The 17,788-nt window shown below is 61.7% G+C and overlaps 1 protein-coding gene across 1 annotated transcript in view; it reads left to right on the forward strand.

Moving 5' to 3' along the window:
* SIPA1L3 (signal induced proliferation associated 1 like 3) overlaps positions 1-17,788 on the forward strand; it is a 74,253-nt gene that overhangs the window by 40,018 nt on the left and 16,447 nt on the right. Inside the window, exons 2-11 of the mRNA XM_029913192.1 lie at positions 37-1,838; positions 2,960-3,090; positions 3,978-4,166; positions 4,464-4,638; positions 4,797-4,900; positions 5,811-5,968; positions 6,700-7,276; positions 8,771-9,045; positions 11,397-11,630; positions 12,729-12,881. Of these exons, the coding sequence (XP_029769052.1) occupies positions 365-1,838; positions 2,960-3,090; positions 3,978-4,166; positions 4,464-4,638; positions 4,797-4,900; positions 5,811-5,968; positions 6,700-7,276; positions 8,771-9,045; positions 11,397-11,630; positions 12,729-12,881 (3,470 nt within the window). The 5' untranslated portion in view covers positions 37-364. The remainder of the gene's footprint in view (positions 1-36; positions 1,839-2,959; positions 3,091-3,977; positions 4,167-4,463; positions 4,639-4,796; positions 4,901-5,810; positions 5,969-6,699; positions 7,277-8,770; positions 9,046-11,396; positions 11,631-12,728; positions 12,882-17,788) is intronic.

A 17,788-nucleotide genomic window follows, 5' to 3' on the forward strand; every position in this document is an offset into this window, starting at 1 on the left:
TCTTGCTAATGTTTCCCTTTATTCTCCCTGTTTTAGGAGGCCTGGAAAATGGTACTGCACCCACCTGGCCTGCGGCTGGAGCTATCGTCCCTGGAGCAGCACCAGCTGGGAGCGAGGGCTGAGCAGTGACTTTCCCCTCAGACCACGTCCAATCTGTGGCCTCCAGGTAAAAGGCTGCAGGCTCCCGAGGAGCGAGGATGGCAGCATGGGACGAGCAGGCAGAAAGTCCTAACGCTGGCTCTGGCAAGCCCTGGCCTTTCCGCTCTGCCCCCGCTGCACCCAGCAATGGCTGAGGGGCCCACGGCGCACCAGAGATGAGTGGAACTTTCCCCCTGGAAGTAGGGTTTAGTGCTGACCTTGGACTATGACATCCTATCGACCCATTCCGCATGCAAGTGTGGATGTTGGCGGACCGGCGCTGAAGGGGGGCGAAGGTCTGGCTGGCACGCGGGGCGATTACTTCTCGCCAGGGTTCTGGGCGCAGAATGGCAGCACCTCGCAGCCAGCAGGGGACGGTCTGCCCGGGCCACGGCCCACCACCACCACGCCTGCCATGCCGAAGATGGGCGTGCGCGCCAGGATCGCCGACTGGCCCCCCAAGAGAGACGCACTGAAGGATCCGGCCGCTCCAAGCCCCTCGAGGGACATGGAAGCATCGACGGGCATCAGCAGGACTTTTCTTTCACCCAAGGGCTTTCAGAATGGGCAGCAGCCGCCTCCCACCAGCCTGGGCTCCTCGGGGCTCAGGGGCTTGCACCGGCTCTCCAGGAGGAGATCCAAGGACGTGGAGTTCCAGGAGGGTTGGCCTCGATCGCCTGGCAGGACCTTCGTCCCGCTGCGCAACAGGAGTAACAGCGAGATCACCCTCAGCGAGTGTGACTTGGAAGAGACCCTGGAGCCCCGTGGGGCCAAGCTGGGGAGCGGCCTGCCCCTCTTCCGCGAGTACGGCAGCACCTCCTCCATAGACGTGCAGGGCATCTCGGAGCAGAGCTTGTTCGACATGCTCCGTGAGCTCCGCGCCGAGAAGCCGGCCCAGCGCCGCCTGGCGCCCGAGAAGCCGAGCGACCTGCTGCGGGCCGACGCCAGCACAGCCTCCAGCCTGCACGTGGCTGGCAGCGCCAAGGCGGACGTGAGGAACGGCCTGGGGCTCCTCCCTGAGGACTCCCCCACTCAGCCGAAGGAGAAGCCCCGCAAGAAGGGCCCCAGGGGAGAGGCGGGGGGAGACTCCATCTTCAAGAAGCTGCGGAGCAGCCGGAGCGATGGGGAGCCCGGGAGGGCCTTGGTGGAGCAGGAGGACGGTGGCAAGGCCTGGGTCTGCCAGAAGAGCTTTGCCCACTACGACGTGCAGAGCCTGCTCTTCAACCTCAACCAGGTGGCAGCCAACCGGGCGGTGGTGGCGCAGCGGAGGAATACCACGACGGGCGCCTCTGCCGCCTCTGCCGTCTCGGCTGCCCTCTCCCGGGCGTACGGGCTGGGGGGCCTGGACCCGGCCTTCGCCAGCACTGAAGACCTCAACTACAAGGAGAACCTGGAGCACGACCTCGGGGACAACAACAGCAACGACCTGCTGCTCAGCTGCCCCCACTTCCGCAACGAGGTGGGCGGCATGTGCGAGCGCAACGTCAGCTTCTCCAGGGCGTCGGCCGGCTCCCCCAGCGGGGCCGCGGGCGAGGGAGGCTTCCTGGAGCCCACCCTCAATGCCTACTGCACCAACGCCAGCATCTCCGTGCTGGAGGTCCCCAGGGAGCTGCAGAGGAGCCCCAGCCGGCTAACACGCTACAACGTGGAGCACGTCGACCTGGGGGCCCGCTACTACCAGCTCTATTTCCACGGCAAAGGTAACGCCCCCGCAGCGCCTCGGGCAGTCCCCTGCAGCCCCGCAAAGCTGGGGCGTCCTGCCGCTCGTCCCGTTCGGCTCCCCAAGGTCAGGCAACGTCTGCGTTACCGGACTGGCTCTGGCCAGCCCAGCCTCCTGGCTCCCAACACAGGCCAGCGCCTGCAGGAAGTGCTAGAGACCCCGTAGTGATGGGATTGCCTGCCCCCCTGAGAAGGGGTCTTCCGAACCCTCACTAGTTAATCCTAGAATATCAGGGTTGGACGGGACCTCAGGAGGTATCTAGTCCAACCCCCTGCTCAAAGCAGGACAAATCCCCAGATCCCTAAATGGCCCCCTCAAGGATTGAGCTCACAACCCTGGATTTAGCAGGCCAATGCTCAAAGCACTGAGCTGTGCCCTCCCCCAGGCCTGGGCTGCTAACGCCTTGCTCTGGGCATTCTTTGGAACTATGTAGATACCCAAGCCGGAGCCCTGCTACGTTTTTGGCCTCAGTGATAACTGTGGCAATGAGTTCCACATGCTAATTGTGTAGAGAGAGTCACTTTCTGTATCAGCCTTCCGTGTTCTGCCTTGTGTTGGCACAGGCGAGGGGTGAACAGCTCTGTCTGATCACCTTGGGGCTGAAATGTTACCGTGTTTGTCGTTGGGACTCTGTGCCCACAGCCTGGCTTATTATTGTAGGGTTGTTCCCAAGGGGTCTAATGTGGGGCTGGGCTTATGGAATTTATTTTAGTGGGGGGCTGGTGGTTTGGGGCTTTTATAACAATAACCCTGCAGGGGCGGATGGGCGTCTGTACATCTCCTAGGGTAGCTCGTGGGCAGGGCAGAGTTTGGTCCTACCGAGTTTGCCGGTGCTGAGCATTGCACCAGAACTAGGATGTCCCTCGTGGCACGTACTAAGGTTTATGTTCCCGAGTGCTCTAAAACTAGCTTCCATACGCTATTGCGTAGTGTCAGGGCTCCGTAACGGCGAGCTCCGCTCTGACGGGCCCATTGCTCTCTGCTGAGGGCACGTCAGTGACTCGTCTCCGGGATGCCGTTCGCTCGAACAGCCCCGGTGTCCGGCTCGGGAGAGAGCAGTGCCCGCCCTCTTCTCTGGTAAGGCATCTCTTGCTTTTTCAGAGCATTCCAACTACTTTGGAGTGGATGAGAAGCTGGGACCAGTGGCTGTGAGCATCAGGAGAGAGAAGTTGGAGGATCATAAAGACTACGGGCCCCAATATCAGTACAGGATTATCTTCCGGACCAGCGAGGTACGTCATCTTGTCCGGGGCGGCCACGGCTGCGTTCTCCTCCAGAGAGTGCGTGCGGGTCTGTATTCCAGATCTAGGGGGACTTTTGAAACAGCCTCTTAAAACCAGGTCTGTGGGTCCTGTGTCCGAGGGCCCCCCAGCCTCGTCCCGTGGGGCACAAGCAGGGTTCTGGTACGTGGAGTGTGGCTCCGGGTCCCTCCCTGCAGGTGTGGGGCAGGCAGCAGGGCTTGAACCGCTAGAGGACCAGGCCTGGACTCAGCAGAGCACTACTAGAAGCTGCGTAAGTGCTTTGCTGCAGGTGGGTCAGGGAGCTGCCTCCTGATACCGGGCAGGGAGGTTTCCCCCCGAGCACTGCGGTCATAGGGCTAGAGTGGGGGCCCGGACTCTGGGACGTGGTTACTGCAGTGTGCATGCCAGAACCCTGGTTCAAGCACCGGTTGGAAAACCCAGGGTTCAAGTGTAGACGCAGGTTCCCTAACACAGGTCAGCTGACTCGAGTCCTCTAACCCTGGGACTTTTAGAGCAGCCCTTGAAATCTGATTGGCCCCCAGCAGAGGGCGCCGTGGCTTGCCATCGGCTCGACAAGCAGCCTGCTCACGCAGCCGCAGCCCGAACCATGTCCGCGTTCAGATATCCCCGCGACCGGCCGTGCCACCTGCTCCTGCCACGGCCCTGTGCAGCGCCCGGCGCGTCTGGGGGCTCCCGTTCCTGGTGCTCTCCTGGTCTGGCCTCTGCAATAGCGATTCTTAGTTCTCTACGCAGGATTTCTGTGGCGAGCTGGTGGCTGGCGTCCTGTGCCAGGAGGTCTGCACGGAGACACGCCGGTTCCCAGAGAACAGGATTCTAACGCATCTTCTCCTCTCCCCACTTCCATGTGTTTGGTGCAGCTCGTGACCCTGCGAGGCGCCATCCTGGAGGACGCGACTCCCACCACCACCAAGCAGGGGACGGTGCGTGGCCTCCCCCTGAAGGACGTGCTGGAGTACGTGGTCTCCGAGCTGAACATCCACTGTCTGCGGCTTGCCATGAACACGCCGAAAGTCACGGAGCAGCTCCTGAAACTCGACGAGCAGGGGGTGAGTCGTGTGCGGCAGACGGGCAGTGCTGAGCTGTGCTTTGGGCCCTCTGGAACGGGGGTGAGGCTGGCTCGGGGATCGGCATTGAGCTCGGGTAGAAGAGGGGCACAGCATGCAGCCAGTCTGCCAAGGTAGAGAGCTGGTCTCGGAGCTCCGTCCCCTTTTTGATGGGACTCGTGCTCCTAAGTCACCTAGGCCCTCTTGAGCACTCCATCCTCTGGGCTGGGCTGAGCTCGGCCAGGCGTGGGAGATTGGTGAATGAGCAGGCAGCGTCTCACACCCCTTCCCACCCCGCAGCTCTGCAGGAAGCACAAGGTGGGGATCCTGTACTGCAAAGCAGGGCAGAGCTCCGAGGAGGAGATGTACAATAACGAGGAGGCAGGGCCAGCCTTCGAAGAGTTCCTCTCCCTCGTCGGGGAGAAGGTCTGTCTGAAAGCCTTCAGCAAGTACGCTGCCCAGCTGGACACGAAGAGTAAGTCCTGGTGCGTGCGGTGGGGGCAGCGGCACCCGTGGCTGCAGGGCGTGGGCGGAGCTCGCCGGCACAGCGGAGCTCTGCGCATGGGTTCAGCACGCAGAGCGTGTTGGCTGGCTCTCCCCTCACGGAGTCTCTTCTCTTGCTCTGCTTCGCAGCTGACTCCACCGGCACCCACTCTCTGTACACCACGTATCAGGACTACGAGATCATGTTCCACGTCTCCACTATGCTCCCCTACACACTCAACAACCGGCAGCAGGTAAACGGCCCTTCGGCTGGCAGAGCCTGCGGGCCTCCGGCATGCTGAGTCGAGTTGTGCTGCGCACCGGGCTGTTCTGATAACCAGTGTCCGCATTCCCCTCACTTCCCGGGCAAATGTGTTAACATCCTCCACCACCCGGGAAGTTTGAAAAGGGTGGTCTGGGTCAGGATCCTGCAGATGCGTAAGGAAGGAGAAGCATCCATGCTCTGTTGCACGCTCTTCAGTGGATTCATCCTCACATGCCCCGGGAGGGGGGCAGTGCTGTCTTCCCTCCTGGACGCGCTGCCGGGAGCTGACGCACAGCCTGACTGAATGACTTGGCCAAGGTCACGTGGGGAGTCTGTGGCAGAGCTGGGAAGAGAACCTGGGTCTCCTGCCCACTGGCCCATCCCTCCTCTGTGCTGGGCTGGGGGTGAATAGCAGCTGGGATCCTGACGATCTGGGTTTGTAATCGGAGCTAGACGCCCGACTGCCCTGGCTGTCAGGAACTGGCCTGTGAGTCTCGATGCCCTTCCCCGTCTGCAAGGGAGCCGTGCCGTGGGCACAGAGAGCTCGGCTCGAGAGCAGTCTGCCGGGCTCCCCACAAAGCCAGCGGTGATTGTGGCGCTGGCACGGCAGAGTCCTGCCCCGTGCTCTGGCGGGGAGAAAGCAGCAATGTGGGAGGTGACGGGCGATCCCGCTCTCCATGCAGCTGCCAGCGGCCCAGGCTCTCCAAATGGAATTCGCTTGAACGTTTCAAATCTTGTGGCTACGTCTCTGTGCTGGGTCAGGCCTGCTTTTCCTGCCCGCTTCTCCTCTCGCCGTCTGACCGGATGGCGAGGTCCCCCGGAGCCTTTGTCGCCTGCTTGTTACCGCTGTCTGTACTCGGCACCCGGGCACTAACACGTGTTTGTTCTTACCTCGGTAGCTACTAAGGAAGCGGCACATAGGAAACGACATAGTCACAATCATCTTCCAGGAGCCTGGAGCGTTGCCTTTCACCCCCCAGAATATCCGCTCCCACTTCCAGCATGTCTTTATTATTGTCCGAGTCCACAGCCCTTGCACTGATAACGTTTGCTATAGGTAAGCCTCGCCTGCTGCTAACCCACCTGCCAGCTTGGGTTCTGTGTCACCGTCCGCGCCCCGGACGGTGCTGTGGGCTCCTCCGCTCAACTGGCCGCAGGTGCCGGGGTGGAAGGATGCCTGTTTGCGCTGGCGAGGCGCTGACCCCAGGTCTCAGGTTAGGTTGAGCCGGTTGGCTGTGGGATGAATTCTACAGGCAGTCACTGGGTGGGGGAGGTGTCAGTGGCTTGAGTTAATGTTTCTCCTCCCGTTCTGCTCTGGGAAAGAAGTTGCAGCTGTGACAACTCCTAGCATCCAGAGAGCAGCTGCCAGGCGCCGGGAATCGCTCCAAGTAGATTGGGACCACGGGGACTGGTGCCTTTCAGTGGCCTGTTTCAGAGCAGCAGCCGTGTTAGTCTGTATCCGCAAAAAGAACAGGAGTACTTGTGGCACCTTAGAGACTCTATATGCATCCGAAGAAGTGGGTTGTAGCCCACGAAAGCTTATGCTCTAATAAATTTGTTAGTCTCTAAGGTGCCACAAGTACTCCTGTTCTTTTTTCAGGGGCCTGTGTTTCAGCCGGTGCCGAGCACCCGCCCCCCAAAAGGCGTCTTCCTTCGGGCACACAGAAATCCCTAGCTGGTTTTCACACCTAGCTCGATCCGGAAAGACACATGATGTGTCCTGAAGCGGCTGCGCTAGCAGGAGACAGCTCTTCTAAGCGGTTTTTCTCCTCCCCTTCGTTCCCTAAGCGTGGCTGTGACCAGATCCAAAGATGCTCCACCCTTCGGCCCCCCCATCCCCAGTGGCGTCACCTTCCGCAAGTCTGACATCTTTAGAGATTTCTTACTGGCCAAGGTGATCAATGCCGAGAACGCCGCGCACAAGTCCGACAAGTTCCACACCATGGCGACACGCACCAGGCAGGAGTACCTGAAGGACCTAGCGGAGAACTGCGTCACTAACACGCCCATCGACTCCACGGGGAAATTCAACTTGATCTCCCTGACTTCTAAGAAGAAGGAGAAGATGAAGGCGCGGGTGGGGGCAGAGCAGTACAGCAGCGGGGCCATCGCCTGGCGCGTCTCGGCCCAGGACTTTGCCCAGGGGGTGGAGATCGAGTGCATCTTGGCCATCTCCAACGAGTTCATCGTCCTGCTGGACCTCAGCACCAAGGAGGTGGTGTTCAACTGCTTCTGTGGGGATGTGATCGGCTGGACTCCCGACCCCGGCACCCTCCGGATCTTCTACGGCAGAGGGGACCACGTCTCCATCCAGGCCGCGGACAGCAGCCCCGAGGACATCAAGGAGATCGTGCAGCGACTCAAGGTAGGAGCTAAGCTGGCTGGTGTCTTAGTGTCACGCCTGGGGGCCCGGTTGTGCTGGGAGCTGCGCAGAGAGCCTCCACTCCTAATAGATGAGACCGACGAAGGGGGTGAGAGGGGAGGTAGAGACTGTCCAAGGGGACACACACCAGATCAGTGGCACAGCTGGGGATAGAACCCAGGAGTCCTGGCTCCCAGCCCCCGCTCTAACCACTAGACCCCACTCCCCTCCCAGAGCCGGGGAGAGAACCCAGGAGTCCTGGCTCCCAGCCCCTCGCTCTAACCACCAGACCCCACTCCCCTCCCAGAGCCGGGGAGAGAGCCCAGGAGTCCTGGCACCCAGCCCCCCTGCTCTAACCCACCAGACCCCACTCCCCTCCCAGAGCCGGGGAGAGAACCCAGGAGTCCTGGCTCCCAACCCCCCTATTCTAACCCACCCGACCCCACTCCCCTCCCAGAGCCGGGGAGAGAACCCAGGAGTCCTGGTTCCCAGCCCCCCCTGCTCTAACCACCAGACCCCACTCCCCTCCCAGAGCCGGGGAGAGAATCCAGGAGTCCTGCCCCCCCCACTCTAACCACTAGACCCCACTCCCCTCCCAGAGCTGGGGATGGAACCCAGGCGTCCTGACTGCCTGCTAGTCAAACTGCCTCCTCAGTAGTGTGGGCTGAATGTTTCCAGCTGCAAGTGGGTGTGGTGGGGTCACACATGGGACCATGTGGCTGCGGGATTCCAAGTGACTGTCTCGGGCGCCTGTCTCGTCGTGGTGCTGCCGTTCGTATTCATTCGCCCACTGTATGCAGACCCCGGTTCCTGGGCAGTGAGCAGCAGCTGATCCAGTCACAGTCAGCCCAGGGTCAGGCCATCTGCCTGGGACTTCATCTCCATGGGCCCAATTTTCCTCTCCAAGATCTTGGGGTGCAAGGGGGAGCCCAGCAGGCCCCCTGCTGGCAGGCAGGGGTGAAACGCACAGGAGCCCAGCTGAGGGGAGCGCCCTGTGCGCAGAGCTGGCAGGGCACTGAATGCCGGCCGCGAGCGCTGCAGGACGCGGGTTCGCACACGCCATGTTAGAGGGGCTGCCCACAACCAGCTGATCCCCACGGCGCGAACAGCAGCAAAGTGGCTGCCTGGTTCCCAGGGGCGCTCGCTGTCAGGTCTCTGTCGAGCCTGGCGACTGGGAGGAAGGTACAGGGCAGCGTTCAGTGAAAAACACCAGTACAAATGCACCCGTATTGTGGCTGAGGGTGCAGAGCCTGTCCGTGAAACCTGGACCTCCACACTGAGCACGAGGTCGGGCCGCCCCACGGCGCTCAGCTGCATCCGAGCAGACAGGCTGGTGGGTCCCTAGACGAGCTCCTGAGCTCTTGGCACCAGTGTGTGTGTGTCCCGGGAAAGCCGGCACCAAATGAGATGCCGAGGCCGCAGGCTAGCTTCACCCCAAGCTGCCTGCCAGACAGACGGCTCCGGCGGGGGTCAGTTTGGTGACTGCTCCCTCCGCAGGTCATGACCTCGGGCTGTGAGACGGTCGACATGACCCTGCGGCGAAACGGGCTGGGCCAGCTCGGCTTCCATGTGAAGTACGACGGGACGGTGGCCGAGGTGGAGGACTACGGCTTTGCGTGGCAGGCGGGGCTCCGGCAGGGCAGCCGGCTGGTGGAGATCTGTAAAGTCGCCGTGGTGACGCTGTCCCACGACCAGATGATCGACTTGTTGCGGACCTCGGTCACGGTGAAAGTGGTCATCATCCCGCCCCACGAGGACGGCGTCCCTCGCAGGTACTGCCCCCGCGTGCCGGCGCCAGCGCTCTGCCCCAAGGGCTGATCGAGGTGTTAGAAACGCGCTACCGAAGTGCAGTGCCGGGGGCTCGCTTAGCAAGGCACTGTGGTGCCAGGGCGGCTTGGCGGGAGCTGAACTGCTGTTAAGTGTTCATTAAAAGGGAAAGTATATTGAGGGGAGTGCAAACAGCGGGGGACCCACAGTGATCTGGCTCCGCCCCCTGGGGCAATGGCTGACAGAGGGCTGGGCCATGAGCCTGGCTAACCCCTGACGCATGAGAGCTGGGGCTGGGGGGGGAGCGTTGCTCAGAGTTGTCTGGCTTTGATAGGGTTAAGTTGGGCCCATTTATGAACAGATTTGCATGTGGCCCCTGCAGCTTTCTCTGTGCTTTGACTTCTAAGTCACGCCTGCTCTGCAGGTTTGCAGGGCAAGTTCAGACAGTGATAAACTTGTAGGCAGCTTCTCCTCCCAAATCAAACCCCAAACCCGGCCGTGGACCGAGCTCTGCACACCAAGGGTGGCTCCTGGAGCGGTAGCGTGTGGCAGGGATTGGGAGCCATGCTTTCTGCTCGGAAGCCAGATGGCTGATGTCTTAGAGCAGGGTGCAGGTACCGTAATGGCCTCAGCTAAAGGGGAGTTGTGGGAAGTTGGTTCCTGCGCTAGGAGCGGGGAGCGAGGGGCTGGCTCGTGCGCTGACACGCAGCCCAGGGCGGTGCAATGACCTTACTGTGCCGCAGGTCCCAGTTAGCCGCAGGGCCGAGGAACTGTTTCGGAGCATCGGGGCTTGTTGGATTGCAGCTAAGGGGCGAGGAGATGTACAGCATGGAGCGCGCTCCTGCCCTTCCTGTGCCTGGGCTGGGCGGAGTCACTGGGATTTGAACCCCGAGTCTCTTAGGGCCTGTTTACGCTAAGGACGGGCTCTCAAAGCTCCACACGTCCGCACTGCTGTTTAGCGCTTCCCAGGAGAGAGCTCCAGCGTAGCATACATGGAGAGCGGGCGTGGCCCTGCCATGCTCCCAGGGGTGTCAGCACCTGGGCCTCCTCGCAACGCCGGCGCAGCGCTCGTTTCTGCTTGTGCTGAGAGGGATTTTGCTCAGCAAGCCGAGGGGCCCAACTAAAGTGCAGTGGAATTTGCCATCCGCGCTCGCTCCCTGGCCATTGGTGACCTCGTCTGTCGCTCCCTTTGGCAGGGAACGTTTGTAACCTCGGCTCTTAACGGCAGCAGCGGAGTTAGGACCGTTGGCCGTTACAGTTGGATTCCTCCAAAGCTGTTGCCATTTCCCTTAGGCCCAACCTTCCCATGGCGGGTGCGAAATCCATCGACCGGCCCCGTCAGTGGCCGGGTTTCAGTGGGAAGGGCTGTTACCTCACCGCTGAAAATCAAGCCAGGCGTCCAGGAGCCTAGGCATGGCTCTCGTTGCCTGTCGGTAGGCAGCCAAGCCCCAAGCCGTTGTCCTTCAGGGTTTCCCCCTCGGCTCTTTTGAACAAAAAGCTCCCAGTAACACTAAGAAATCTGGAGCACTCTCTTGCCCCGAAGCGAGGAGGTTTGCGCTGGCGAGGCCGGGCGGTGCTGCTGCCTCGCTGCCCATAATGAAATGAAGCAATGAGGGGCCGGTGCAGGCCCCTTTCCACCAGGCCCAGCCGTTGCCAGCTGCTGAGGGCCCTGCACGGGCCTCTGGCAGCCTGCGGCTGCGGCCTAGCTAGTGCAGGGGCAGGACTTGCTCCGGACACGGTTTTGCACCAAATGGGATGTGCAGGAGGGTTTTCGAAGCAGAGCCGGGGGCTGGGGCAGCAAGACGATGAAGCACCGAGCCAAGCGGGGGCTCTCCCACGGCCGGGGCCACGAGCACCGAGATGGCTGTAAATCACTCAGTGGGATTCCAGCCTGGGTACATCTGGTGCCTTTCCGGCGCGGCGAGGGGGCTGTGGGTGGGAGGGGCGCAGCGCACTCCCCTCCAAGGGCCACGAGGGAGCCTGGCCTGAGAAGCACCCTAGCGGGCAGGGGTTTGTCCGCCCGTCTTTAGGCTCCTACGTCCTGGTTTTCCCCACGTGTGGCTAAGTAGGTCACCTCCTCCGTTCCAGCTGCCTGTGTGTCGTCCTAGCAAGCAGCAGGGAGATGCTGCCGCTGACACAATGGTGTGCGATTAAACGGGCTGAGCCCGTGTGGGGAAGGCAGCACAACCTCCAAGGAGCAGCGCCTCTGCCCCCCACTGCTGCATGGGCGGGGCGGGGGGGGGCACGCAGTGTCCTTCGCCCCTCAGCAGGGGAAGAGGTGGCATTAGCTGCCCGCCCCGTCGCTCATGCAGAGACTCTCGCGTGCCGGCAGCAAGGAGTGCTGTTTGCTTTTCAGGGGATGGGCCGAGTCCTTCGAAATGAGCAGCATGGAGCACAAGGCAGAGCTGGAGAGCGTGCCCGCGGGGCATCGCCCGCCGTACCGCAGCAACTCAGCATGGCAGTGGAGCGGGCCTGCCTCCCACCACTCCTCGCAGGCAGCCAAGTGGGCAGAGCCCCTGCCCCTCACGAGGCCCCCCAAACAGACCTCCGTCGTCCCGTACCGTGAGCCGCAGCCCCTGCACGGCAAGAGGTAAGGCTGAGCTGCGGGGGGCGGAGGCCGAGGGGCAGTCCGTGGGGTGTAGCGGCTGGGGTGACCTGTGGCTGGGGACTGACCGGTGCGGCGCCGAGCGAGTGAGAGCCATGGTGCACAAGGCTGACACTGGTCAGTACATGAGGCTTTCAGAAATGGCTCGTGTGTACATCTGAGCCCTGCGGTGCCCCCCAGCTGGGTGACCGCCAGGTTCACCCTCCTGCCTGGGCCGGGGTCCTGCGGTGGGTGCAGCAGGCTGGGAAAACAGGGCCTAGCAGGCGACACTCCCAATTTACCGTGGGCACTTGCAAGAGATGGTGGAAATCTGCCTCTTCCAAGGTGGTTACCGCAGGTGCGGCGGGCTCCTTTCGGCCCGTCCTGAACGCTGGGATTCCAGCTGTTGGGGGCAGATTGAACCAGCAGCCTTTGATCTCGCTCCCGAGGAACACCTCCGGTGCGCAGTCCCCAGCCTGCGTTAGCCACGCCCTGAGCCGAGCCAGCGGGGTTTCAGGCTGCTCGCGGCGATCAGCCATTTGCCTTTTGCATTCCAGCTCCCTTCCGGTGATGGTGGTGGTGGTGGGGGCGGGTCTGTTCAGTGCGGACTCCTGAGAACTGAAATGGACCAGCGGCTCCCCAGCGGCATCGCGCCAGCCGGCTTTGATGCACGTTGGGTCCTCTGAGGACCCCTTTGCATTAGTGTCTCGTTCTCTCCAGCTGAGAACGGGAAGCAGGAACCGTGGATGTGGTTAGGGTGGCTAGCAGCGCAGTGAGGGGCTGAGCCGGGACAGCCCAGCGGTAGCATCCGGTGCCACTCGCCAGGGACTCTCCTGTGTGAGGAAGTGTCACCTGCCATTCACCGAAGAATGAACGTGCGCACACACGTACACACACGCACCCCAGTGACCGGGCTCTGCACTGTCCATGTTCTCCGGCTCCGCGGCCCGTCGCGTTGGTCAGTATTTGCCTTGCCCGAGTCTCTGCCCTTTCTGGGCTGATTGTTCTGCTCTCTCACCGCGCTGGGCTGGGTTTCTGGGGGATGTTGGAATCTTTAGGGCAGACCAAGCACTTTCTTTCTCTGTGTGCGTCTCTTTGACCCAGGCCGGTTAGCTTCCCTGAGACGCCGCACACCGCCGCCGCCTCCTCCCCAGCGGGGGCGGAGAGAGTCCAGCCATATCGGCAGCCGTCGGGCAGCTTCTCGACTCCAGGCTCGGGAGGAACGGCTTACGCCCGCTACAAGCCATCCCCAGAAAGGTAGGCTAAGGAACGGGGGAAGGTGCTGGCCTCTCCACCCCGCTGCACGAGTCTGATAGCCCGTCCAACCGCCGGCAAGCCAATGTCGGGGGGAGTGCCCCTTTTCACTACGGCCCGTATTGCACAGAGGGGATCTTCCATTGCCAGCAATGAACGCCTCCATCCTCCCCTCTGAGCCCTGGCCAGAACAGAGTACTCAGGCCAAGGGAGCCGGGAAGGGGCAACTCTGTTTCAGCAGGAGGGGAGGCGTGAGAGGGCTGGCGACACGTCATTCTCATGGCCAGGTACTGCAGCTTTTACTCTGCCCTGGCTCAGCAAAACTCCTCCCCGTTGAAAGTCCAGAGAGTCCTGTCGGTGCTGGGTGAGCGGGAGCCCGTTGGGCGCTCTGTAGTGCAGCGGCCGGGACAGGAGCCGCGGCCGGGTGCCAATCCCCTTGCTGTAGACTATTAAGCATTCAGGAAGATGGGAGCAGCTGCCCCAGATGTGGCTGCTGTGCACTGGCCTGTTACAGGAGTTACCCTTCCTTTCTGGGCTGTCCCTGTCCCTCTGCCCGCCTGGCGAGCCCTGGCAGCCGTTACCTGAGCTCTGAAGCCAGAGCCACGTGCCCCTGGATCTGGCTAAGAGCAGGGTGTGTTTATAATGGGGTCGGGCTAGCTGCTCTCACCCGCACACAGCACGGCCACAGGACATGCAGGGCTCCACTCACCAGCCATCTCACTGGTAGCATTCGCTTGGGGTAGCGGTGCTGGGGACCCCTCGATCCAGCCGGGGAAACGCCCCGGGGTCGGCTGTCAGGGGCCCTGGGGACCCCTCAATCCAGCTGCAGCAACTCTGAACATGAGGCCCCCTCCGCGGTAGCTGAACAGCGTTCCCCTCCTCTGGCGAACCTCGGCCGGGGTAGCGAACAGAGCGAGCGTGCGGCGTAGGTTCCCCCTCCCCTTTCCAGCCAGGTGGCACAGGCTGTAGGCTGCCTGCACGGCCTCAGAAGGAGCGAGCGTGCTGAGAAGTGCCGGAGCTGGTACCCTCAGGAGAGAGCGTGTGGTGGCTGGGAGGGAGCAGTGTCTCTGGGAAGAGAACTCTTCGTGGAGCGGTTATCCCTGAGCCAGCCTGCCCAGAGGGATGTCCGGGGAGGCACTGGGGGTCACCGGCAGCGCTAGGGGCTTGCAAGGGCCTTGCGTGAGCTGCTTCCCTCATCTGGAGCAGAGCCACCTGTATCGATGCTGCCCTTGGCGGGACCCACCTGAGAGCGCCAATTCAGGACAGATTGCTCCGAGCAGGGCAGTCCCAGCCCCAGGCTGAGGGTCCTTGGCACACCCAGGCAAACCAAACCAGCCAGCCAGAGAGGACTTCGGTCTCACCCCACTGGCTACCCACAAGTCACACAAGCAATTCCCTCAGACACTCCAGCTTCCCCGTATCACCACCAGGGCCATTGTTATGGGGACGAACGGTTATGAAAACCAATCCCCCAGTAAAAGAAAAAAGGTTCTCCTGATCCCAAAGGACCAAGCCCCAGACCCAGGTCAATATACAAGTCAGATCTTTCCCACAAATCACGCTGTTGCCAATCCTTTAGAATCTAGAATCGAAAGGTTTATTCGTAAAAGGAAAAAGATACAGATGAGAGCTAGAATTGGTTAAATGGAATCAATTACATACAGTGATGGCAAAGTTCTTGGTTCAGGCTTGTAGCAGGGATGAAATAAACTGCAGGTTCAGATCAAGTCTCTGGAACATCCCCAGCTGGGCTGGGTCCTCAGTCCTTTGTTCAGAGCTTCTGTTTGTAGCAAAGTCCCTCCAGAGAAGCAGGATTGAAGACAAGATGGAGGAGCTGCAGCAGCCTTTTATAGTCTCTTGCCATGTGGCCTCTCTTTCTTTGTCCCAAAGACACCGATCCAGCACGTGGCATAGAAAAACCTCAGAGTTCTGTCCACGGGCAGGTCCCTGCCAGGGCCGGCTTTAGCAGGTGCGGGGCCCCATGCTGGGATGCGAATTGTCTCGTGCCCCCCCCCCGACTCCGCCCCCTCCCTGCCCCATTGGATCCCTCCCCAAATCCCTGTCCTGGCCCCGCCTCTTCCCCCAAGCACGCCGCATTCCTCCTCCTCACCCCTCCCTCCCAGGCTTGTGCTGATCAGCTGTATTGGCGGTGCAAGCGCTGGAGGGAGGGGGGAGGAGCAGGACGCAGCTTTTTTTTTTTTCCGCTCCGCCGGCAGCCCTGGACGTTGCGGGGCCCTCTTAGGCGCGGGCCCCATTCCGGGGAATCGGCTGAATCGGCTTAAAGCCGTCCCTGGTCCCTGCATACCTTGCTGAGTCACAAGGTGTATCTGCTTCTCTCAGTGGGTCAGTTGTAGCTGATGGGCCTTAACGGGCCATCAAACAGGCTAGGCAGAGCTGACACCAACTTGTCTGGGATGTCTCCCAGAAGCATAGCACAAGTGTGAAATACAGACAGTATAGAGCCAATATTCATAACTTCAACTACAAGAATGATACACACACATACAGACAGCATAATCGTAACCAGCAAGCCAGAACCTTGTCTTAGACACCTTATTGGGCCCCCTTTATACGAGATTTGGTGCCATTACAGGACCTTGGTTGCACCAATGATCTATACGGTCCCAGTTCATGTCAGTAACGTCACACCCTCGCCCCCCGAGTGCCGGGCCCCCTTGCACCAGCGCACCCCTTCTGGCTGTGCTGCGAATTCCTGCAGTGTAGGCTGGCCTGTAGCCGGCTGCCGCGGGGTCTCCTGGAACAGGCGTGTTCTGCACCAGGGTTCGCCCTGAGCCGTCTGGAGCTAGGGCCTGCCCGTGCTGAGCCCAGCTGGAGGCCAGGGGGAGATTGTTCCCCATTAGTGTGGAGGAGCCTGGTGCAGTCACTGGTGCCTGTGCAGAGCACGTGCTAAGCGGGCGTGAACCCACGCTTGGCTGCTGGTGCTGCGCCCCCTCCTGTGCAGGAGTCACTGGCGATGCAGGGTTTGTGGTGATGCCGTGGGGCTGCACTAGGCCTGCTGCCCCCCACCAGTGGCATGGGGCTTCCTTCCACCGCACCATCCATTTCCCCCGTTTAGTTCTGGGCCCCGAATGGGGCTGCGGGGCTCAGCTCAGACGCTCCCACCCCGCAGGCTCCTGGAGCCCGGGCTCCAGACACACCTCAAGAGACACATGATCACCTCTCACCATGCGGTGGGGGAGTGCCGGGATCTCCAGCCTCCTGGCATCGGCCGGCCCCGTTGGGCTCGTGTCTGCCCAGACGGGACGCTCGTGTGACGTCGGGAGGTGCTACTGGCTGCTTGGCATCTCGTTCTCTGCCCCTCGGGGGGCACTGCCCGGCCAGCAGGCCAGCCAGGGAACCCAACCCACCGTCTTGGTAGCCAGCTCCCAGGGAGACACGGCCCGTTCAAACCATTGTCAGTCACAGTCTGCGCTACATGAGCTCCGAAAGGTCCCAAGTTAGGGTGCTGCACGCCGCCCCCCCCCAAACCGAGATCAGGGCCCTGTCGGGCCAGGTGCTACATGGTGTCACGGACTCCCAGGTCATGCCCACTCTTGGCCCCATGCAGTCCGTGGGGGGAGCCCCTTTCAGTGAGACAGCCCTTCTCGGGGGTCCCCTCTCTCTCAGGGTCAGGCCTCTCCACCTCCTGGAGCCGCACCTCTCGGAGCCTTAGCACGTCTGTCTCTGCCGTGGGCCCCTTCAGGGATCCACTCGCTCTGGACCCCCGGGGCCTCCACCCCCAAAGGGGTTGATGCCCCCTGTTCTCTAGCCCAGAGCGACTCTCAGCCAGCGTAACACAGGAGTTTTATTGAGCGTCTGACCCCAGCACAGGAAACTCTCCGGGGCCTCAGGCCTGGCCTCCCTCAGCACAACACATCCCAGTCTCTCTGCATCCAGGTGGGCTCTGCCTGCTCCCCCTCTCCAGCCCAGAGCCCCCCTGCTTCCCAAGTGGGCATCTGAGATCCCAGGCCCCAAGCCCCGCCTCTGTCCATTGTCTTCTCTCCAGGGAAACAGGGTCGTAAACAGGGTCGCCTGGGCCTCCTTTCCTCTCAGCCCTCCTGGAACCGGCTGGTCAGGTCACCGGGGTCCTCTCTCCTCAGCCCATTGTCCTCCCACTGGCCAGAACCGGCTGCTCGGGTCACCAGTCGCTGGGGTATCCATCCTCCAGGCCATCGGCTGGGGTCCCAAGTTCCTTCTCCTGTCCTCTGTAACAACAAACTCCCTCTCCCCTCCCTCGTTAAACCAGTAACACCAGGGACACTGAGTCCCACCCCCTCCGCATGCAACCCACTGGAAAATACAAAAAAAACCCAAGAAAATCCCCCACTTTGTCACACATGGACACCCCCTGCCCGAGAGCAGGGGGGACCCCATCAGACCGGGCGCTGCACAGACACCCCCCGACCAAGAATGAGGGCCTCACTGGGCCGGGCGCTGTGCGGACACATCGGGAGACCCAGCCCCGCCCCAGAGCTCCCAGTGGGAACAGCCGCTCTCTAACCTTCGAGCCCCGACTGAGCAGACTGCCAATGAACCGGCTCCGGTGCGGAAGCCGCCGCAGCACGTGACTCCAGGGGCGTGGGCATGTGGTGGGGAAAGGCCCAGCTGCACCCTGCTCCTCGGAGAGCACTGGGGGGTCCCTTGTCCAATTGCTCTCTCCGAATCCCCAGCAATCACACGGGCGGGCTGTGGTCTTCGGCTGTGCGTTGCCTGCCTTCTTCCTGCACGCTGCCCCCAGACCATGTCTGGTGAGTTCGGATCCCCTAGCCTGCAGCTCCAGGCTCCGCACTGCGTCCTCCTGGGCTGTCTGCCTGGTGCCTGCGTTCAGCGGCAAGACGTCCAAGGGTTTTCATTGCACATTCTGCCTCTTACTCATCTCACAGCTCTTTTCCCCTCCCCCCCCCCCCCCC

The sequence above is a fragment of the Terrapene carolina genome, unplaced genomic scaffold, assembly GCF_002925995.2.
Source record: "Terrapene carolina triunguis isolate 2854851 unplaced genomic scaffold, T_m_triunguis-2.0 Scaffold517, whole genome shotgun sequence".
NCBI lineage: Eukaryota > Metazoa > Chordata > Testudines > Emydidae > Terrapene > Terrapene triunguis.